General features: G+C 35.9%; 1 protein-coding gene and 1 non-coding gene across 2 annotated transcripts in view; one reads left to right on the top strand and one right to left on the bottom strand.

Annotated features, from left to right (window-relative positions):
- The first annotated feature begins 13230 nt into the window (after positions 1–13230).
- NBN (nibrin) overlaps positions 13231–24227 on the top strand; it is a 45467-nt gene continuing 34470 nt past the window's right edge. Inside the window, 5 exon segments of the mRNA XM_067711811.1 lie at positions 13231–13338; positions 15174–15304; positions 16456–16604; positions 17063–17222; positions 19953–20056. Coding sequence (XP_067567912.1) covers positions 13302–13338; positions 15174–15304; positions 16456–16604; positions 17063–17222; positions 19953–20056 — 581 coding nt within the window. The 5' untranslated portion in view covers positions 13231–13301.
- Positions 21285–21357, bottom strand: TRNAE-UUC (transfer RNA glutamic acid (anticodon UUC)). Its single transcript has one exon. It is a non-coding gene; the product is annotated as a tRNA-Glu (tRNA).

Consider the following 24227-nt stretch of genomic DNA (forward strand, 5'->3'; position numbering starts at 1 on the left):
TGTGGTGCGTGGGCTCCACAGCACACAGGCTCCAGAGCATGTGAGCTCTCTAGTTGTGGCACGTGGGCTCAGTAGTTGCATCACATGGTCTCTCTAGTTGTGGTGCACGGGCCCTAGAGCAGCGGTCCCCAATTTTTTTGGCACCAGGGACTGGTTTCATAGAAGGCAATTTTTCCACAGATTTGGGGGGGATGGATCAGGCAGTAACGGGAGCAATGGGGGGGAATGGTTCAGGCAGTAAGGCAAGCAATGCGGAGCGACACATGAAGCAATGAAGCTTTGCTCGCTTGCCCACTGCTCATCTCCTGCTGTGCAGCCCGCTTCCTATTAGGCTACGGACTGGTAGCAGTCCACAGTCCGGGGGTTGGGGACCCCTGCTCTAGAGTAAGCGGGCTTAGTTGCCCCACGGCATGTAGAATCCTAGTTCCCCAATCAGGGATCAAACACATGTCCCCTACATTGGAAGGCAGGTTCTTAACCACTGGACCACCAGGGAATCCCCAACATTCCTTCTCAATCTTGTAAAGGGTCAGGATGATCTACTACTCAATAGCTCCTCAGGAGATAACCTTTCTTCTTAATCTTATAAGGGGTTATGATGGCCTACTACTTGTTTTGTACATTTAGATCTGGATTGTATAAATGGTCAATATGTAATTTGACATGTAACCCTTTGTCTCAAAAACTAATATAACCGTGCTTTGATCTCTAATGGGTAAAATAGTCCTCGGAGCTATTTGAAAGACTGTCTCCTGGGTTATAATCCTCAAGTTGGCTCAAATAAAATTTTCCTTTTCTGTCTTAGATCAACTATTGATTAATTTTTTCATTGACATATGCATGGTATGGTTGGCAGGATATCAGAGATACCCACCTGAGGACACCTGGAGTCTACCCCAGACTGTCACTTGGTACCAGCATAGGCCCATTGAGCCCCACCAGCTTCTCAGTACTCCTCAGGTGTTCTGGTGAGTTCTCCTGATATCTGGATCTCATTGATTTTAAGTGATGATTCTAAATTTTTATTTGAGCTGTTTTTACTTAAGACTTGGAATCTTAAGGGGCACCAGTGCATTTCTTAGGCAGGAACCTAGGGGGATCTGGGCAGGAGATTCAGGGACACATAGGTGGCTGGGTTTTTTAAATTTGACTTAAATTGACAAAACAATTTGATATATGTTCAGAACAAAACTTTTGTTAGTGGTATGAAAGATTGAATCATTCAGCTCTGAAGAACAAGGGGAATTTGCTCCTTCCAGCCACAAGGTGTTCTTAGGTGACTAAGAACATAGTGGAAGATCAATCCTCACGATGTGCAGTGAGGTCCCCACAGAGAACCCCACTATAATCATTAAGTAAATACTGCTCTTCCAGAGATGCACGAGATAAGGACTGATCATCCAGTGCTCCAAGCACCCACAGTGGTTTCAGACTGTCAGAGGGAGAAACTGAGACACATAAAAGAGTTGAACCAACCCAAAGGCAACTCCTTGGGGAGCTAGACTCAGAGGAAGCACACATCCAATCTACCACACTGTCCTCAGAAAGTTGTTCAGATCAGATCTAATATCTGAATTAGATTACCAAATTATTAATGTAAAATTGTTTCTCAAAGGCCAAACAGTTCCTGGGAAGATAGCCACCCAGGGGAATACCAGCTGGGTTTATGTATACTTGCAAGTACTTACTTATTTGGGTATTAAAGGAAATCCCACCCTGAAATGGCCAAGATAGGGTTCTTTAAGCACTCCAAAACTGAACTTTGTGTTCACAGTTAAAGAAAGCCAGTGGAAGGTAAGTTCTTACCATGGCAACCAGTCTGCTGGATCTCTGTCTGCAGGATCTACTGGAAACAAGAGTGGTAATAGTTTTTCTCTTTTCTAAAATTAGAATAGTAGGAGAAAATACGTGTAGGGCTAGCTTCTTGGATTCTTTGAATTAGAAAGACTTCTAAACTGTTAAAATTTTAGAGACCTCTCATCTTAAAACATTGTATTTATTTTAATTGGTGTGCAGAAGCCCCCACAGGTTTCAAAATTCCAAAGTGGCCTCATTGAAGGATTTGTTGTAGAAGGCTAATGAAAGATTGATATAAAAGGTACTTAAAACAAAAGACTTCAAGACTGATGTAATTACTGTTCCCCTCTGTCCCCCTTTATTTGAGTACTCATTCTAGTAATCCTCTGAATTGCCTTTCCACTATGAAGAGACTATTGAATGGTTACCTTTAAGAATGGGACCACCTGAGGCTCTAGGTGAGCCTCTTCAGATCAAAGGCCAAACTGAGGGCCATAGTTAAAGAATTTTTTAAACCCAGGGAGAATCCGTGAATGTTTTTGTAAATGGATTACCAAGAGGGGAAGCTACCAGTCTAACAGAACCATAGCTAATATTGAGGGCCTGATTGGATTTCTTTTTTTCCTTTGGCCTTCTCCCCTAAGCTAAAGGAGGGAAATGAAAACAATCCAACATAACTGAAAAAGTATGTCAGCCCATCAATATAATTTAAGTGGCCACTCAATCCTTTGAGGAATTAAAAACAGCTGTCCTTGTTTTATAAGTCTAGTCTTTACGGGACCATATGTGTGTCTCCAGAAACAATCCAAAGCCCACCAATCCTTTTACCACTCCACAAACCTCCCCTACTTATCCCCTCAGTGGGGATAAACCTCCCCTTAAGTGGCTTGTAAGTATTGAAAAAATAAATTCTGGCTTTAAGGGAACAAAATTTCCTCCCAAGGGGAACTTGCATTTCCTCTCTTATGCCTTTGAGATATAAAGTCATATATCTGGTCTTCTCTAGGAACTCTTATGTAGGCCATCTTTTTAAAATGCAAATTTCAGGACGGTAACTCTTAGGGAAAGAAAAAAACAAAAGAGAGATAGTTAATTTGGAACTTGACTTGTCAAGAACAAATACACATCTTAAGTGTCTTCTCAATAAATAATAGTAAAAAGGATTTAGCCATCTAAACAAATGACCTTGATTTTTTCCATCTGCCAGAAACCCAATTTGAATCCAATCTCTTTTGTAACTGGTGGGTTTTATATTATTGTACCTGATTCATGGCTGAAATTTTGTTATAGGAACTATGGGGTCTCTGTGTCTGTGTGTTTGTATGTATCTACATAGGTGTGTTTTAGATATATGGTACTGCTAAAATTAATTTATAAAAGAACTCTATTTACTTGGCTGAAAGGAAATTAAGTGCTTATATAAAAACTCAGAAATATAAAAGAAACTAATCCAAATGAATTTCAGTGTCACATGATCTAAGATTAACTTTAATGAATGAAAACAAGTTTAAGTGTGTTGTTTTAATTAATATAGATGTGTCTTTAGAGTCATCAACATTAAGTGTAATATCAGTACTTTTATGGTACCTAGGTTTACTACAAGTCAAATAAGTTCTTATCATTCCTGTTGCAAAATTTGTCAGCAAGAACATTAACTTGATGTGATGAAACTTTAAAGTACATTAAATATAAATGAGGTAAGAGATTTTTAAGTGAACTCTAGGAATAATGATGTTTTAGGACTGTCTACTTAAAATAGTTTCTCCAGATTTTTTGGTAACTTGAAACTGCTAAATTAATTTAAATGATGGGACTCTCTAATTAAAATAGAACTGTCTACTTAAAATAGTTTCTGTATACTTAAAATAGTTTCTCTTTTAAGGACTGTCTACTTAAAATAATTTCTGCAGATTTTTTGGTAACTTAAAACTGCTAAATTAAGTTAAATGATGGGAATTCATTGAATATCCAGATCATTCCAAATAATGTACTGGAACTTTAATTGCTAAACAAGTCTAAGTTTACATACCTTTGTCTTCTTATTAGAGAAAAACTAAAGATATTTGGGTTCTTTAGATATATTGTGCCTCACTGAGGAAAGAAATTAGGTTATAGAATATATTCCTAAGTTTGCCAATCAGGAAGTGCTTGTATGACAAATAAACAGTTCATAATTACTTGCCTGTTAGTTTGAGACAATAAGGTTTTAAAGTTAAGAATTCTAATTAAAATATGTAATTAAAACTACTAAAAATTAACAAGGAAAACATCTTTGTATGCAAGGAAAAAGAAGGTATAAGGATTGGAAATGAGTTTTCTTAAGGGAAAAGAAAGTAATTTTTGTCCTAAAGCTGGTTATTTCTAAATGGGAAAGGAAATAAGGGACAAATTAATATGGATATAGAAAGTTGTAGAAGGTGTGTGAGAAAGAAAATGAAAGAATCTTTAGAAAAGAATTCTATGTCAGGATTTGCTAAGATTAGAATAAATTTAATTGAGTAAATTAATTTTAATATTAAAGGTTAGATGGTGTAAAATCTGAACTTGGTGTTTTCTCTGTTAAGAGGGCAAAGTTTTCTTAGGATGCTAATCTGCTTTTGATAACAGATTGTAAAGTTTCTTAACCTTTTAAGTAATCTGTTAAAACTTTCTGTATTTTAGAGAGAAAAGATTATGTTTCGGTGGACATTAAGTTCTAGTGTGGTTTAAAAAGAAGTTCTAGTGTTGTTGTCTTTGAAGTTATTTGTATTTACTGCATAAGACTCAGTTCTCAAATGGCTCCTTATTGCTATGTTACATTATTGTAAAGTTTGTTTCTGAAGCTTATCACAGTAATCTATATTTGGATGAAGATCAGATGCCCCATGACCAGGAGATTATGCATACTGAAAAAAACATCAGATAAAGGATTCTTTACAGCCCTGATGGAAGGGACCATATCAGGCCTCTTATTCTCCTGAATGAAGTGCAACTCCTGTTTCTGACACCTGACTAACTTAAGACCAGCACTATCAGACCAGAACAAGAAGATGACATCTGAAGTAGACAGCTGACTCAAGATGCTAAGCCAGGCCTGTATTACTTTAGTAAACTTTTGTTTATGAACCAAATGTATTTCCTCCTTGGGCTCAAGGTCACCTACAGGTAGGTGGAAACAGCTCCTGCCAATCTGCCTTGAATGTGAGCATTCTGTATTCAATCAGTTTTCCAACAGTATGACCATTTGGTTACAATATTTGTTCCATCACTTGGAATAGAAGATGGCATTAATCACATAGAGGCTTTAACAAAATTTACTCAGCAAGCTTTGAATAATAGTAATCAAGTCATTATCTTGCTCAATTCAGAAGTCTCCATGAAGATCAGAATCACATGGTCCTCAATATTCTAACTGCTTCCCAAGGAGGAACTTGTGCTATAATAGATACTGAATGTTGTGCTTTTATACCTGATGAGTCTTTTATTGTAACTCATCTTATGACACATATGAAAAATCATATTGCCACTCTGAATGATCCTCTTCCCAGTTTAGGGGTAATACTAAGGAAATGGTTTGGTTTAGGAGGGTCTTGGCTTAAACCTTTACTAAATGACATTGTTACTTATACCGTCAATTTGATTACAGTTTGTGTAACTCATAAAGCGATAATTTTTTTGCCTTTCACACTATGCATCACCTACTCCTACTAAGAATGATATATAAACAACTTGAAATTATTGATTACATCTATAGTTCTCTATAAATTAATGAACATGCACAATGCACATGCAAGATAAAATTGGTGTAAATCCTATTGGACAACTTGGAATTGACATTAGTTCTTACTAGTACAACCCCTAAAAGGAAAAAAAGAACCAGGCTATTAAGACCTGACATCAAGGGACATGATGGACCCAGGGCAGATAAGCAATCACCCTATCATCAAGGGACCAAATATTTGATCACTCAGTGCTTTCTCTCAAAAGATTAGTGATCAAAAGGGGGAAACTGATGAAATAAAATTCATTTTATGGCAGGACAAAAATTTGATCATAAATTTTTTTCCACCTATTTGGGCCTTCTCCATTCCCCTTAGTGTGTATTGTGCATCTGCATTAACCAGACCTCCTTAGGAGACAACCATCCTTCTTAATCCTGTAAAGGGTCATAATGACCAACTACTTGCTTTGTACATGCAGTCTGGATTGTGTAAACAGTCAATACATCATTTGATGTGTAACCCTTTGTCTCAAAAATTTATATAACTGTGCTTTGACCTCTAATGTGTGGAAAGTCCTCAGAGCTTACTGAAAGACTGTCTCCCAGGTTATAATTCTCAGGTTGGCTCAAATAAAATTTCCCATTTCTTTCTTAGCTCAACTATTGATTAAATTTTTGTCAACATTATATAGAAGGATGACATTTCTTTCTGTCTTTGCAATCTCTTTAACAGATCACCTGTAATTCCAGTTTATGCTTATTCAATAATAAAGCTGTTCCCTTTCTCTTCTATCTTTGTGGAGAGGTTTTCTGGGGTAGCAGGAGATTTTGTTTTTAGTCATGCCCTGCCCCCCAGCAACAAACCACTCAGTGAGCAAAGCCAACAATGCCCAGTACTAAAGCCATATAGTCACACCAGGCTTGGGCCTGGACTGTGGGGTACTAAAGAACCATGACTTCCAGAAATGGCCAGAGGGTTGTTTAGTATTGTCTTGAAGAAGGATTAGAGTGACTAAGAAGTCCTGGCTTCTATCTCACTACTAGAGAATAGCAGATGTCCTGCTTATTTTAGGTGAGAGGTACTGAACATGTGACCTGTAACATCCTTAAAGGTATGTGTCTGAGTCTGAGAAAAAGAAGAAACAGTTAATAATGTTCCTCCTTCTAGTTTCTGATCCGGTGTTCACTTCCCAGGCTGCACTACACAGGGATTGCTCAAGGGTAGGGCTCCAAGGATTTGGTCCAGGTTGCAGCTGAAGGGATCCAAAGAGAGCTGCACTGAGAAGCAGAAGTTTGTTCTTGTCAGGACTCTACTGCACAATGGCTTTCTGCTACTGTGCAAATAAATTTTTATCAGCTTTATTTTCCTCATCCATGAAACTGGGGTGTTGGTATAAATTATCTCTAAAATCACTTGTAGTCTAAAAATCTGTGATTTTACAAATAAATGAGATTTGGTAGAATTATTATAGACCATCTGGTATGGTACTACGAAAGTCATTGTTAAGTGCTGTTAACATAAAGTAATTGATAAGATATGACTTTCTTTAGAATAGTAGCTCTTATGTATTCTAATATTTACATACTTCATCTAATTTACACTTTTAGATGATTATTAAGCTTCAGATTTTTAAAGTGCTTTGCAATCATTTAGGGTGACTTGAGTGACTTCTGGAAGTAAAGCTAACCCATGCTTCCATTACGTAGACTTATTTGTTCTCATTCTGTAAAGTCAAGTCATACATTTTGCAACTTGGGGTCTTGCATTCTTTTAACTTCCAATTTTTTAACAAATAAATTCTGGTCAAACAGCCAATTTGATAATTATAATCCAGTAGATTAATTCATTAAGTTACTAATAATGCATAGATTAACATATATACTATTATACTCCCATGTAAAGACAAAGCAAGTTAGTCACATAGAAATTAAATTGTTTATTCTCAAAAAATATAAAATCATTATAGTAGAATAATTCTAGTAAAATAGAATTAGGATTGGGCTACAAAAAATATAACTCATTGTTCTTTATTATCAGATAATCCTCAGAATCATAAAGATACACCTTGAGTCAACACTGTTTCTCCACATGCTTCTTATTCCCCCACACCCCATCTATCTTCACAGTTCCAATATAAGTAAAGGTTGGAAAGAGGGATATTCAATGAGATATTCAAAAGACATCAATGAGCAGTTAAGTTCAACAAACACTTATGTGCCTGTTTGTGACCATCACTATGGTAAATATTAGAAATATAAAAATGATTTATACAGTAGGGACTCAGAAATGACTTAGACACAGCCCCTACCCTTAAGGAACTAGAAAGGAAGGAAAGAAAAGGAACTAATATTTGTTTAACATCTACCATGCATAGTACAGTATCTCATTTAATGCTAACAATAATACTTCAACGTAGCTATTATTTAATCCCACTTATATGTCAGAGGAGACTGAGCTACCTTAGTTAGTTTGTGATCTTGAGACAATTAAATCCTAGCTCTATTAAACCTATGCTTTAGCTTAACATTTGTTATAAAATAATGGCAGAGTTAATGGAATTTGGGGGGAAGACAAGATAGTTTTTTAAATGTTTTTATGATAATGGGAAGAAAACAAACAAAGAAATTGAAGATATGTAGTATAAAGAGGTAACTCATAAAGCAAAACCTTAGTGGAAATGAGAGGAGATGGGTTTAAGTTAAGTACAAATGGAGAATTTGATCCCAAACTGAAAGGTCAAATCACACCCTGAAATAAGAGATAAGAAGGCAAGAATGAGGGACTTCCCTGGTGGTCTAATGGTTAAGACTCTGACCTTCTAATGCAGGGGCCATGGGTTCGATCCCTGGTTGGGGAACTAAGATCCCACACACTGTGAAGCATGGCCAAAAAATAAAAGAAGGCAAGAATGAGATGTAGGTATAGCTTTTAAAAGAAAAGAAGTTTGTCTTATGATGGGGATAGAGGCAGAGTAGGAACAGAAATTGCAGGGAAGTTCTTGCATCAATTTCCTCAGTAAGGTATGATACCATATTCTTAGAAGGGGGCTAGGAGATGATCAGATTTGAGGAGATTTGCGAAGCTGTGGAATAGCTCTTTAGGTTTATAGGGAATAAATTTAAAAAAAAAACAGGAAATGGGACTGATGAATAATGCTCTGTAGTTCAACTGATATTAGAGCTTATGAATTTGCATTCATTTCATGTTTTCAAAGATAGGCAGATTTTATCCAGAAGCTTCAGTCTAGAATGTTACTGTATGATTGACTCATGACTGAGGGGTTGTTAGGGTTCATAGAAAAGTGAGCTATAGAGCTGAAAGTGAGAGTTGAAAGCTCGGAGAGTAAAAGTTATTCTGAGAGCTATTCTCAGTACTGAGAGATGAGCTAAGAGTAAAAGTAGTTCAAGCTCAGATCCTGGTGTCTATCCTGCATATGATGGAGGATAGAAGGATACAGATAACCTGGGTAAAGTAGAGGGCTCAAGTGGCTGGATACCTGGAAGAAGCTAAACAGCAGGTGTAATGCGAGTGAACATATAAGAAAGCGAGAAGGCCAAGCAGCTCCAGTCAGAAAGTTGGATATTAAAGCTGGAGAAGATTCTGGTGATATAAAGAGCTAAAACTGACCATCAAAGGGGTAGTATGTTTGAAGCAGAAATGAAAGTCACAGGAGCTGAAAGTCAAAGAAATGTGAGCCTAGTTGGTAGAATATGTTGTCCAGCTGTGTCTTACAATTACTTGAGAATGATGGCAGGAGTTGGGATGGAGAAGAAAACTCTCACATAGATGGCAATGTCCTCAATGAATATGGGCAAATGACATGGACATACCTGCAGTTAGTAACAATAAAAGGGGTATAGAGGGTGGGTAGTCATATGAAATAATCCTGACCTAGAAGAGATTTTGCAAGGCAGGGAAGATGAATATCTTAAAATGGAAATGAAAGTTTAGGGGGAAATAGTAATTCTATTGGCCAATAAATATGGTGCATGTCAGTGGGAGAGGTATTGGAATGACTATCCTAGAACTCATGGAAGGAAGCTGTGACCTAGGGAGAGAGCCATGTTTCATTTAAGGCAAGATGTAGAGGGAATTTTCCATGAAGACTTTAAAGATCTAAGAGAGTTTGTTTATAACAGAACAGAGGTAAGAGGAGATGCCAGCAAACTACACGAAGCAAGGAGCATGGAACAATGAGCAGACCAATTTGCTACCAATCTTAAATTCTACCCGCATTGTGTCCCATCTGTTTAATATTTCTCAACTCTGATTAACAGACATATATTGTTGCCAAGCAACAGTTAAGTTTTCCTTAATCACTCTGAGACTACTCAATCTGTCCTTCTGGTAATCAGACATAAACAGGAAAAAGTTATAGCAAAAGCCAGCTAGGGAAGGACTTGCTCTGAAAAGGGAAAAAGTGACTTTATAGTGATGGAGCTGCAGGACCTCACCAACATGTACCAGCAGGAACAAGAAGAGTGCTTATGAGACTGTATTCTGAAATTGCTAAACAGGGAGCAGATGGAAAATAAATTTGCACAAGGGAGAGTTTATTGATTTGGCAGCACTCTCCAGGGAGAGAGGATTTAATACTATCAAGGACCCTAGGAAATATGACTATCATTCTTCCATGATGGCTCTTAGAAGCTTGAAGAAAGTGGTGGCCCACACGAAGAGAAGTAGAAATGGAAGAATTGTCATGGCAGATGGAAGATGTAAGGAGCAAAATGCTCAGAGAAGTAGGCATGCCAGTATTCCAATACAGATGCTCTATTTATCAAAGTGACTAGGAATTCTCTGGTGAGAGGGGCACCAGCATCACTGAGAAGCTCAGTGGTGGCTCTCCTCGTAGGTCATGGGGAGTGATAAAAGATGTTGTTACAGAACTGGGTTCACATATAAACAACAAGGCTAACAGAATCCTGAAACAGTAGAAGCCAGGTGGCAGCACTTCACCATCAGAAAGGTACCACTACACGTATCCAAATGAGTGGCAAAATAGGAGTGACAGTCAGAGATCCTGACCTCTGAAGATGATTAATAGAATACGGCATCCCTAGGGGGAAAGATAGAGGTTAGCTAACAAGGGCATGCTCAATCTATACAACGACAAGAAATCAAGGATGGGTGACATAAGGCTGAAAGCAGCCGTCTCAATAAAAAGTCAGTCTCTTACCCAGTTTTCTAACTTGAGCCAGTTTACCAATCCAGAACCCATTTACTGAAGGAGAGGCAGGATTGCCAGGAGGAAGCACCCTGTAACACTTTGGTGAGAATATATGGTAATGATTTCCCCGTCCATGCCCACCCCACCCTCAGTCCTTCCTCAAAAGGACCTATGGCCATTCCCTCGGGAAACCATACACTGAGGAAGAGGGAATGCTCAAACATTTTGAGGATTGTTGGACACAATCATTATTGACACCCAGGAACACAAAGAATTATTATGGCCCGCAGTTAGAGGTAGATAGGAGCCAGATAATAAATGAAATTTTTGCCCAGGTGTGGAAGAAGTACATCCACTGAGCACAGGGACCTATCTGGTGGTCATTTCCACAGTTCCCAAATATATAATTGAAAAGGACATATTTGGTAGTTAGTAAAGCATCCACATTAGTACAGTTCTTTGGCCTACGGAATAAGAGCTATCAAAGCGGGAAAGGCCAATGGGGAGCCTCTGAAATTGCACAGGCAAGATAGTAAATAAAAAACAATATAGAAATTTCCAGTTGTGATGTACAACATGACTATAAGCTAACAATACTGTTTTGTATATTTGAAAGTTTGTATGTGTGTGAAGTATGGGGTCAGTCTTCATTTCTTTTGTAGTGTTAACTAATAACCCTAGGACCATTTACTGAAAAAGGAAGAACTTTCTTCCATTGATCTGTAATATCACTTTTGAAAAATCAAATTACATATGCAGATCAACATGGTTGACCTAACATGGGTTAGGTCTATTTTGACACAGTTGCCTATTTTTTATCCTCGTGTCAACAGAACACTGACAATATAACTTTATAAATACATCCTGATACTTGGTAGTTGTAAGCACTCCAGCTTTATTCTTCTTCAAAATTTCCTTGACTATTCTCAGCCTTTGCATTTCCATATAGATTTAAAAAACTGCTTATCAATTTCCACTCAAAAAATTGGGACTTTTTAAATTCATTTTTCATTGTATAGAAAGATCAATTTTGTGAGAAATGGCATCTTAATCCACGAACATGGTATACTATACTGAATTTATTTAGAACTTATTTTCATTTCTGTCAGTAGTTTTTTGCAGTCAATAATGTTTTGTGTCACATCTTTTGATAGATTTCTTATAAGGTATTTGATGACTGTTGGTGCTACTATAATTAGCTATTTAAATGTCACATTCTATTTATTTTCTGGAATAAAGGTATACAACTGAATTTTTTAGACATTGTGTTCAGTGACCTTATTAAATATACTTTTCAGTTCTTTTAGATTTTCAATGTACATGATCATGTTATTTGTGAATAATGACTGTTATTTCTTCCTTTCCAATCCATATGCCTTTTCTTTCTCCCTTTTACATTGCTTAGAACATCCGAAACCATGTTTAAAATAAATGGTAAGAGCAAATATGTCCTTATTTCATTCCTGATGTCAGGGGGAAACATGAAATAATTTACCTTAAGTATAATGTAAGCAGCAGTTATTTGGTAGATGCCTTTTATCTGATCAAGAATGTTCCCTTCATTCCAATTTTGCTGAGAATAAATGGATGAATGTGGAATTTTATCGAAGGATTTTACTGCAGCTACCAAGATGATCATTATTTTGCTCCCTTTTTCCTGTTATTCTGGTGAATTACATTTATTTTTTTCCCCCGGTTAACACCCACCCTTCTATTTCTGGAATAAGCCCCACTTAGTCATGATTATCCTTTTTATATACCACCTGATTCAATTCACTAATTTTGTGTATAAGATTTTTGCATCTATGTTCATAACAGAGCCTTTCATAAACCAGCCTTTTGAAGTGACATCTTTCTTCCTTCTCATTTCAGAATGCTTTTGAAAACCAAAAATTATGTGAATTATTACACATCAGAAGTGTACTCTAGGGTGTTTACTTTGTAGTGTGTAGACTGTAGGATGGATTAGTGCAGGAGGTGGATGGTGAAGGATTAGGAAGCTACTATAGCATTAAGAGAAGAGCTTGCACCAGCTTGGTACAAGTAGAAATGGAAAGGACGGATAGACTCCCCAGTACTTAGCTACTGATTAGATGAAAGTGCAACATTATGAAACAGAGAAATTAGGAGAACTTTATCTGAGCTTGGAGAAGAGTAAAAATAATTGGAGTGAAATACTTATCTTCACCATAATTATCACAATCATTAGGATCCATACGAAGGAATGACCGCAATTTAAGCAATTGCAAATGCATGGAAATACGTAACTGGTCACTACGTTAATATCTTTAATTAGAAAGTTTCCTTACGTTGCTTTGAAGCTGATTTTTAAAATCATTTCCATTCACAATCAGAAAAGAAATCGATAATCTTGTATTCATTGAACACCTTAAAATGGGATCCTTTTAAGACAGCACATTTCAATACACATTACGCTATTCCTTTCCTAACCCCAGGGTGGCGACTAGGCGCCAACGCCGCACTTCTGTCTATCCCTCCTCTTCTTAGGCAGGTGTGGCTTCCAGGAGCGCGCACGTCCCGGAGTCTGCGCCAATCGCAGGCGCTGCGGCCGCGCACGTCGGGCAGCCGCGGTTACGCTGTCGCGCATCGGCCAGACCCTTGTGTTCCAGGCCATGTGGAAGTTGCTCCCAGCTGCGGGCCCTGCCCGAGGTAAGGGCGGTAGGGAGATGTCCGGGGACCGATTTCCCGGGAGCAGATGCGGTGGGCAGAGGGTTTGCGGATGGTTACTTTCGGACCGTTCTCGCCCAGGGAGACTGCGAAAGCTGGTGCGAAAGCCGCGCATTTGTTGTGTGGGGACTGCGTAGTCTTTCTCGGCGGGTGCGCAGTGCTTGCGAACCAGGCTTTGGTCTGACGGGGGGAGGAGGCATGCGACGCTGGGCCGTTTAGTGACCGCCGGGTCCTTTCCTCCCGGTCTACCGCCAGGTTCTCCGTGGTTGGGACCAACTTCTCTGGCGGGACTAGCTCTGACCTGGGCTTAAATGGTCTTCCGGATTGAGTCTTGGCCGGGTATATGTTACGACATCTAGCGTTTTAAGCTTTTGAGGAAACATCCAGAATAAGTTAACAGTCTGGAAGACTCTATGACTCTGTCTTGAGCGCATTGTGAGGAGCCACGGAGATGACTTGTGTAAATGGCAGCTACAGGAAAGCATAATTTTGGTTTCGTTTCGGAGCCTTTTACCGTTTTGTCATCACAACAACTGAAAAAATTTTTTTCTGCATTTCTAGCAGCGGAAAATGGTAATTGCATGTAAATTGGTTGCCTAATATATGTAAGCACTTATTAGTTGATAGATAAGCAGTTGTAGCCTATGATTGGCCTTGCCCTCCGGAAGTTTACATTATGAGTGAAGAAAAGATCTACGTAGAGGCTAAATGGACTGACAGTGTAAGGAAGTATGGAGAGGGCAAACTAATGGTAAGGAAAATAAATACTGTAATAATACTGTAGATACTAAAAAGTATAGAGACTCAAAGATCAAGTTTCACTGTGGACTTGGAGCATTGTGAGGTGTAACACAGTAGGAACAGTTTCCAGAAACAGTTGTAGCCTGTGGCTGGCTCTTTGAGTTCCTTTAAGGAGGCAGCAGAAGAAAAATGCCCCTAGTGCCAGTGGGTGGCATTCTTAACTTTTGGGGGATCTTGAACTCTTTTCGGAATCAGATGGAGGCTATGGGGTTCCATCCTTCTAAGAAAAATGTAGGGAAACCAACACAAAAGATTTTTGTTGAAAGAGTCCACTCTAGGTTAAGAATCTGATTAATAAAATATAATCCAGGTCTCGTCAAGGTTTACCTGGACTCCTTTCTACTTGTCTAGTTTATTTGCCCTAATCACTCTACCACTCCAGTGGTACCAGACTAAACTCTACAAGTCTTCAACGTACATGCTGTTCTTCCAACAATTTGTGATTTCCAAATTTTTTTTAAACTAATAACCTTTTCACGTTGTTCTAAAAGCTACCTTTAACATAAAAAAAAAAAATCCCCAAATTATGCACTTGAATCTGGTCTGGACTTTTCTTGCATTGATCTATATTTTTTACTCTTGATCCAATACCATACTTTTTAACTGCTTTCACTTTGGCATATTTTACCACCTGGTAGAGGAAGTTCCCAAAATATTCACATTTTTCTGGACAGTTTTTCACATTATATTTTCCTGATGGAATTTTGAATTTGCTTATCAAGCTCCAAACATAGTGTTGTGATTTTATTTGGTAATGCATTAAATTATAAGTTAATTTGGGCAAGCATTGACAAAATTGTTTTCCTGTTAGAAAAATGGTAGAGCTTTCTATCTATTTAGATTTGCCTCCTTCAGTGAGGCTTTACTGGAAAACACAAGTTTGATTTATGTAAAGTTGATTATTAGCCTTTAAATAGCAAAATAAAAATGTTTAAATATTTGCCATATGTATATCTTAAATACATGTTTATGTATGTGTGTACCTGTTAATTTACTTTTTAAAAAAATTCTCTTAGAACCATACAGACTTTTGGCTGGTGTTGAGTACATTGTTGGAAGGAAAAACTGTGGCATTCTAATTGAAGATGATCGGTCAATCAGCCGAAATCATGCTGTATTAACTGTTAACTTTTCTGTAACTAACCTGGTAAGTTACTAATTTTATTTCACTAGCTGACAGTAAGAGGATTGAAATCACAAAAGTTTACCTTGGTGTATATGTAAGAGAGTTTGGGAGACTTTTTTATAAAGCTGTTAGTTTTCTTTAAATGTTAACAAAATTAAGGACGTTTGGGCAGTGGTACTGGTGATATTTGTTTATTTAAGATTTGAAGTTTCTGTTTCAGTATTTTACTATTTGTTTTAGTGATTTAGAAACTCAGGGGAAGTAGAACATATTTCTATTTATTTACTTGAACATTTATTGAGTGCTTACTGTGTGTCAGTCACTGTGCCAAAGCCTGGGAATAGAACAGTGAATAGACCATCGTGACTCCTGCTTTAATGAGTTAATGCAGCCATATGAACACTGGTGTTTCCTGTATATCTTAGGTTTTCACAAGGGAAATTGATTGCTTTACTAGGGAAAACAGCTGTTGTATATGCCCCACAGCTCCTTTGAATGGCTTTGAGTTTGTTTTGGTGTGTTGGTTGTTTTAATAATAAAGGTAGATTGTAAAAGTAATATAAATATATACAAATAGCTGTGCTCATGGTAATGCTGGTGGTAATTAAGGAAGAAAAGCCATTATTTTGAGCAAAGACTGCATGTTGGCAAATACTGGATCTGTTCAGTAATATTTAGGTTTTGTGTCTGTATTCTTTTAGGTATAGAAAAACATTGTTGAAAATACTAAAGAAAAAAATTGTTACTGCAAGTCAGACACTCTAGCCTTTTTGCATTGGACTGATTTTTACTATGTGATTTTGATAATTTAAAAAAAAACAAAAACCTTAGGAATGAAGCTGTCATGTTATACATGAAACAGCCTGTACAAAAGCAAACAATTCTCAAATTATGAGGGGTCAGGAAAATCTCCCCTGACTTACAAAAATAAAGAAAATGTATGTTCTAAGAGGAGTGATTCTGGAATTGACATTTTTCTCTTAATTGCTAGTTGAGTGATCATTCTTTGCTTGCAACCAAAACAATAACTCTATTGCCTACTGTGTTGGGAGGTTAGCCACCTATCACCTATTCCAGAAGTTATCAACCTTTTGTTTTGAAACCTTTCCCCTTAGGAATAGTATTTACTGAGCAGTAAGAGACTTTAAATTATGTATTGATTTTTTTTTCAGAGTCAAACAGATGAAATCCCTATATTGACAATAAAAGATAATTCTAAGTATGGTACCTTTGTTAATGAGGAAAAAATGCAGAATGGCCTTTCCCGAATTTTGAAGACAGGGGATAGAGTTACCTTTGGAGTGTTTGAAAGTAAATTTAGGTAAGAATTTTTAAATTGATATTAAAATGGACAGCTTTATTTTGTACCAATCAGATTCTAAAGGAAAAGGATATTTATGGATAATGAATTGGGACCAGTCTATTTAGTTCCTACTTAGGACAGTGGTGAACTTTGCACCACACGTGGTTAGTGCATTTTATTAATCATAGATAGTGAAAAGAGTGAATGAGAGTTTGAGTGGGCCCTAAGAACCTTGATGGGAGCTACTTTTGTTTGATTCTGCATAGGTCAAAGTATAATGTTAAACTTTGATCACTGTTTTTTTCTTAATTGCGACTTAAGACTTAGGAAGTGATAATTTCATAAGTTAGAAAGTTTAGTAACTAATTTAATAAAAATTAAAATAACAGCATATGATGTGAGCTTAAAGTTTAAAGTACCATAAGTTGCCATCTCTATAACTATGATAACTTTGTGTAACTTATTCTCATTTACAGAGTAGAGTATGAACCTTTGGTTGCGTGCTCTTCTTGTTTAGATGTCTCTGGGCAAACTGCTTTAAGTCAAGCTGTATTGCAACTTGGAGGACTTACTGTAAACAATTGGACAGAGGAATGTACTCACCTTGTCATGACATCAGTTAAAGTTACCATTAAAGTAAGTTGAATGTTAAAGTAAGTTCTTGTTGTTATGTTAAAGTAAGTTCTCTGAATTTAAGTTTATTCCTTTACCCACTATACACGGATGTTTTAAAAGTCACTTGCTTTAAAACTATCAGAACTGTTAGTTGTAGATGTATATATGCCAATGAATCCCATATCTACCGTATAGGCTAGAATGGGGCAAGCAAAAGCACATTAAATTATATTTCAGATATTGATTTAGCATTTAAATGATTTATATTATCCTTTCACCAAGAAGTTATTACAGCCTATAGTTTGTGTTTTCAGTCTAAAAGCAAAGCAATTAGAGATCAACTGCCAATCTTCAAAGTTAGCAGTTCATGTCTTTCCTTCCTCCAGTCTCTGATACCATCTCATATTTTCATGCTCTTTTCTTTAGTTCTTATTTGGCTTTAGACCCTAATCACAAAGACTTTACGTTCTTACAATATTACCTTAATGTATTGTCACAATCTAGAGATATGTAGATATATGTTATTTGTCAAAGCAGTGATATATTTTGGGATGTTTCAGACTTTGCATCATCTTCAGATTTGGTTAATCCAAAACTAATTGAAGAATGATTTTGGGAGGTGATTCGTCTCCTTCAGCAGGTTGACTATAGATATGTGAGATTGTTTTAGGTTAATATCTATAGTGAAAAGCAACAGTAGATTCCTTTATTCAATGATACAAAAATCCTTTAATATATAATTAATTAAATTAGAATATGTGTCTTATACCTAAATAGGTGTCATAGAGAAAGGCTTGCTGTTCAAATTGAACCTCATGTTAAACTTGGATCAAAAATTGTTTCATCTTTGTAAGTTTATGAAATTGATTTATAAATTCAACAGAGTGATTAGCCTCCTGAATAGTAATTTATGCTAATAAACCCAAATAATAGATTCATAATTCAAAATGTCCATTTATTAGTTTATAGTAGGGATGTATCTTTATAGTGACCAGAATATTTACATGTAGACTCCAACATGGTCCTCTTGAAGATACCAAGGTACCTGAGAAATGGAATAGGTAATCATGCCATTGCTTGGTGGGTATGAAATAAGAGCAAAGGCAGTTAGATTGTCTTGAAAGATATTTTACTGAGTCTGTGACAGACCTGGAAACTAGGATCCATTTACCATAGTACACAGTATTCCAGTGACTAGGATGCTAATGGCCACCCAGTCCCTGGATATTAGAGAGTACTGTATATATACCAACAAAGGCTTGCAGAGCAATACTCCTTTTTCAATATTTATGATCAATCGTGTGCAAAAAATATTTGTCATTATATTATTTTTTTAGTAAATTTTCCAAAAATACAGGTTAGTTTATGTTTTTAAAATTGTTGAATGTTAGAACCAAAAGGTAACCTAAAGAGCATTCAGTTCAGTTTTTATTTTCTGAAGAGGAAACTGAGGCATGGAGCAATTGAATCCTTTGCCCAGGATCACATGTATTGGAGTTTACTCAGTCCAGTGTTGAATTGCACATTACTGCTTCATGCAAGAAGTCAATTATTTCATTCATATTTGAGGTTCATAACTTTCAGATTTCATTCTTGAGAGATACCCTAAATTGCTTGCTCACATTTAGGTAATTTCCCATGTTTATTAGAAGCATTCTTACCAATTCTTTAGTTGTATTATTTCCTGGAATTATGCTGAATCTTATTTTCATTGCCAGTGATGGTATATTTTAATCTGTCTCAAATTTTGTGGATACATCTTATTTGAGGCTTATAGTTTAATTCACTTGCTAGTTGAAGTTTCTTCCCCCACTCCATCTGTATATACTTATTTTCAGCTTTTGTCCAACACTAAAGAGTTATTCCTTTATTTACTTTCTTAAAAAGACTTTATTCCATAATTAAAATCAGTTTGAAAGGCAATTAAGGTGAAAGAAGTCTCTCATGTTTATCTCTTGTTACTGTCTTCTCTAGGGCAGACATTACATTTCCTTAATTCTAAGATGTACATTTTAATGTTTTTAAAATGGTATACATTTTTAAATTGACTTGTATTTTATGTTATGTTGTTCTGCCCTCCCCAGGCAGTTTTTAAATTAATATTGTAATTGGTAACTTCTTTTTTTTCACCTTTAATAATGATTGTTTATTGTTTATTGCTACTTGCCTGTATGTTACATTTATTTGTTATTTCAACAGTCTTATTGCTATTTTAGCATATAGGCCTTTGCTTTGCAGGATTCTGACTTACATGAGTTGTAGTTACCACAGTTTGTTTATTTTTAATTTTTATTTTATATTGGAGTATAGCTGATTAACAACCTTGTTAGTTTCAGGTGTACAGCAAAGTGATTCAGTTATACATACACATGTATCTATTCTTTTTCAAATTCTTTTCCCATTTAGGTTATTACAGAATATCAAGCAGAGTCCCCTGTGCTATACAGTAGGTCCTCATTGGTTATCTATTTTAAATATAGCATTGTGTATATGTCAATCCCAAACTCCCAATCTGTCCCCCCCTGTATTGTAATTGGTAGCTTCTAATAATCAAGTGATTATACAGGGATTTTTATACTAAAACTAGGCAGTGACCAGTACTGACTTCTGTTTTATAGATTGTGTCTCCTTTATAAATTTAGAGAGACAGGAGGAAAAACAGAATAGAACAGCCTCTTTGTAGTCTATAACTTACATCTTTAAAAAAACTAGGGTGTGAGTATATGTATTCACATGTTTTCTTCTTTTTAGACAATATGTGCACTCATTTGTGGGCGTCCGATTGTAAAACCAGAATATTTTACTGAATTTCTTAAAACAGTTCAGTCCAAGAAACAGCCTCCAGAAATTGAAAGGTATATTGCTTATTTTAAATATAATAAAATATGACATACAAAATATGATAGCACTGGTTTTATTTAGGTTAATTCCCTCTTTATTGACTATTTCAGGATGTAATGTTACAGTTCAGTATTATTAATGAAGTTTTCTTGTTAGTATGTGAAGAAAGTTTCCCAGTTCTTTGTTGATTGTTCTTATCTCTGTGAAACACATGTTACATATGTGCCAATATTAAAAGGAAAATATTGAAGGACAGTAATAGCATAGAGGTGAAATCAGTAGAGCACACATGCCAATGCTGGGCATCATGCATGCAGGACACCAGGAATTGTGTGGTGCAGCATCCCTGTTGTGGAGCCTCAGAGTCCTGGGCCAGAATATTAACAGCGCTGTGGCCTTGGGAATTGAGCTGATTTCTTCTAAGTGTCAGTTACCTCCTTTGAAAAATGAGACTAATACCTGTCCTGCTGAGTGTCTAAGTATTCAGTATTATTAGTATTAGTATAAGTATTATTTATCTTAACTAGTGGCATACATAAAGTCTGAGCATATTGCCTGGCATCATAATAGGTGCTTATTAAAAGAAGTGTAGCTAATTGCAATATCTGGGAAGATTCATAGTAGCTTGATTATTTAATTTTTTGGATGCTCTGCTAAATTTGTGAACCACCAGACTAAAGGATCTATCCACTGTATGTATTGTATTAGTAATGTTTGCAGTAATATAAGCTATGGTTGAGGAGGAAGATATTTGTGATTTTTCTTTTTAGATTGCATGGTTAAAATACTGGTGACTGTAAAACGGTGGGTGTTTTTAGTCAACATAAGAACATGCTTGCTTAAAATGTATGTCAGTAGCTTATAGTCTATATGGCATAACAGATTTGAGAACGTTTTAAAAATCTAAAATTCTATGCAAATTAAGTATTTTATTACCCAATTTAAGTTAAGTATTACCTATTCAAGCTAAGTATTTTATTACCAATTTAAAAATATTACTAGCTATTATAAGCTAATTTGCCCAGTACATATATTTTTAGGAACTATTTATACCTGATAATATGTATTTGCTTTTAAAAGTAACTGAATATCAGATTTTTCTCTTTGTTTTTCATTTTCATTTGGGAGGTTTCGTGTATTTTATAATCTGGTTAACGGAAAATATGCTTTCCTCTGGAAAGAGATCTTCAGATTTTATTTTATTTATTTTTTGGCCACACCAAGTGGCTTGTGGGATCTGCGTTCCCTGACCAGGGATTGAACCTGGGCCCTTGGCAGTGAAAATGCAGAGTCCTAACCACTGGACCACCAGGGAATTCTCGAGATTTTAAAATAGATGATTCTTAACCTTTTTTGAGTCCTAGACCCGCTGTGAGAAAATGAAAGCACTGGTCTCTCCTCTAGAAACTTCACTTACTACCAACTTACATAGTATTTCAACAGAATTACATTTTTCCCTGAAGCCTATTTATGACCCTCCCTAGAAAAGTTGATAAATCCTATAAATAATGACTCTTGTTACAGATAATAAACCATTGTTAATTCTAGATTACTTAAGAGTGGAGGGGTCTGAATTTTTACTACTGGTGATATGTTTTATGGTCTTAGAGTTTTTAGAATTAGTCATTGATTCTTGCTTATTTGTTCAGATTCTCAGGTGTATTTAACCTTGGTTTTTTGGTTTTTTGTTGTTTTTACTTTAGGTTAGGCATAGTTTTTTTCTGGCTTCAATTTGCGATTGTATTAACTTAGATGACTATAATAAAACATCCCTACTCTAAGATTGTTCACTAACTCCTAATTCAGTGTTAACCAGGAAAGACTATTACATTAGTTCATGTTTGATGATGGCAACTGATAATCAAGTTTTTAATACTATTTTAAAATACGTAGTTTTTTGCCTAAATAGATTGCTATACTTATTGGGATCCATTTTGATATGTTTGTTGAAGACTAATTTGACTCCGTACTCAATTAAATGATTAAATTTAAGATATTAAATAGTAGTAGGATGGGTTATAAAAGGGATATGAGATAAATTGTGGTGGCTCTTCTATTACGTAACTACCTGTTCTTTTAGTTCTGTAAAAGCATTATCACTAGTCCTGAATTTAAATTAGGAGGCATACTATATTTTTACCTAACAAAATGTGTAGTCCTTTTTGGTACAGTTATGTCTGCATCTTTGCACTGTTACCACGAAACAGAGTAAGTGAAGGATTAAGATAGAGTACCTGATGTGGTTTGTGATACCTAATTTTCCTATACTGTTATCAAAGTACCAATGTAGATGAAGTCATTTTTAGATTACATTTAAAAGAAGTATTTAATTTTGATACTCTGTGCTCTAATAAAGGAAGTTCATTAAAATATTATATATGTCTGAATGTTAAAAAAAATGATCCTCAAGAGAAAAAGGGAGTTTCCCTTTCTCAGTTTATTTTAAACAACAAGCAGCATTGTTTTCAGAAAACACTGTTGGGAGAGAGAGTCCTTACATCATACAAAACTTGCTGGTTATGCCAAGAATGAAAGGCCCTGACTACCCTATACCCAGGCCATTTCTCAGGGTTATGTTTGCAGTGAGAAACCTGGAGGGATGAGATAATATCTCCTTCCCAGGACAGAGAGCAGGCCTGCTTATAGCTTGTTATAAAATGGGTGGATTCCCAAGTTCAGTGTAACACTACCCATGGTATATACCTCTCTTGTAACACAACCCATGGTATGTACCTTCTGTGTCATCCCCAGGGGACTTGGCATGGAAGGAGACCTGCTGCAAACACACTGAGGCTTGCTGCTTGCTTTGTCTCTGACCCAGGAGTCTTGTGTCTTCTGTCAGCATCCATGAAAGAGGAATAGGTTAACTTGTTAGCTTGTAATAAAATCTCAGACCCAAGAGACACATTAGCATGAAACAATCTTGGTAAATGAAAGTTTAGGAAGCTTATAGAGTTGACCTTAAATAATCAATTAAAATTTAAAGCAAAGAAATTTAACACACACTAGAGATTTTTTTCCTGGAGATACAAGCTCAGATTTACAAGGTGTGGATGCCAATGTAATTCAAACCTTTTGGAGATCACCAAAAAAAATCATGAAATCATGAACAGGTACCTTTGGAACTAATGAAATAAACAGCTATCCAGATGTTGGGCAAAGAAATATTGTGGCTTGGAATAGTTTCCATGGCCAGAATTATACATGAATTCAGAAAAATTCTGTATTTGGAAAATCTTGGGACAGAAGTGAAAATGATGTGCTCTGAGTTAGATGAAATTTATTGAACATCATGTGAAGAATTTATATAAAGTTATAAAATGTACATAGGAAAAAGTCAATATTTCTAGATTAATATTTTATAGAATTTGTGAATAATATGTACCAGTTACTACATAATAAAGCATAATTATTTTATTTGTAGCTCTTGAAGTTTCTGTGTAAGTATGCCAAAAAATGTTTTAATTTTTTCATTATAGAAGTTAGAGGTCACTTTATATTTGTGGTATTCTTGTATTCAGGCAGTGTGCCTCTAACCTAGGTCTCTGCCAAGTTAATTTACTGTTTTCCAATTTTATTACTAGCTGTCAAATCACTATAGCCTCAGTGATGCTTTAAAACTTCTAGAATGTAATTTTTCAGAAATATTGACTTTTTAATGATGTTTTCTTCACATTTATCACTAGTCTCTCCTTTCTTGTTTTCATCCTTAATACTACTAAAGAGAGAAAGATTTTTCTGCGTATATGAAGTTCCAGAACATGGTCTATTATTTGTCACTGTATTATATATATCATATATGTATATATATATCATATATATATATATATATCATATATATGTATATGTATGTATGACTCCAACATTTGATTCGATTCTTGATAATATGGTGGGTTTTTTTCCTTTCGAGATCAGTCTTATTGAGTATTGGGGCTCAAATTTACCAATATTTTTAAAAGAAAACCAAAATACATTTTTCTAGTCCCAGAATTTTAATACTCACATTTGTATTGAGGGATGTTTTTACTTTCTGTCTACTTCTAATTTATTAGGTGAAATTTTTATTTCTGTTTTATACCGCCGGTTTATTAAATATTTATTGAACCAGGCAAGATAGACCTGAGGATATAATGATGAGCCAAAAAGCATTACAGTTTCTGCCATCTTGGCACTTAGTAGAGGAAC

This window comes from Pseudorca crassidens, chromosome 17 (genome assembly GCF_039906515.1).
Source record: "Pseudorca crassidens isolate mPseCra1 chromosome 17, mPseCra1.hap1, whole genome shotgun sequence".
Taxonomy (NCBI): Eukaryota; Metazoa; Chordata; class Mammalia; order Artiodactyla; family Delphinidae; genus Pseudorca; species Pseudorca crassidens.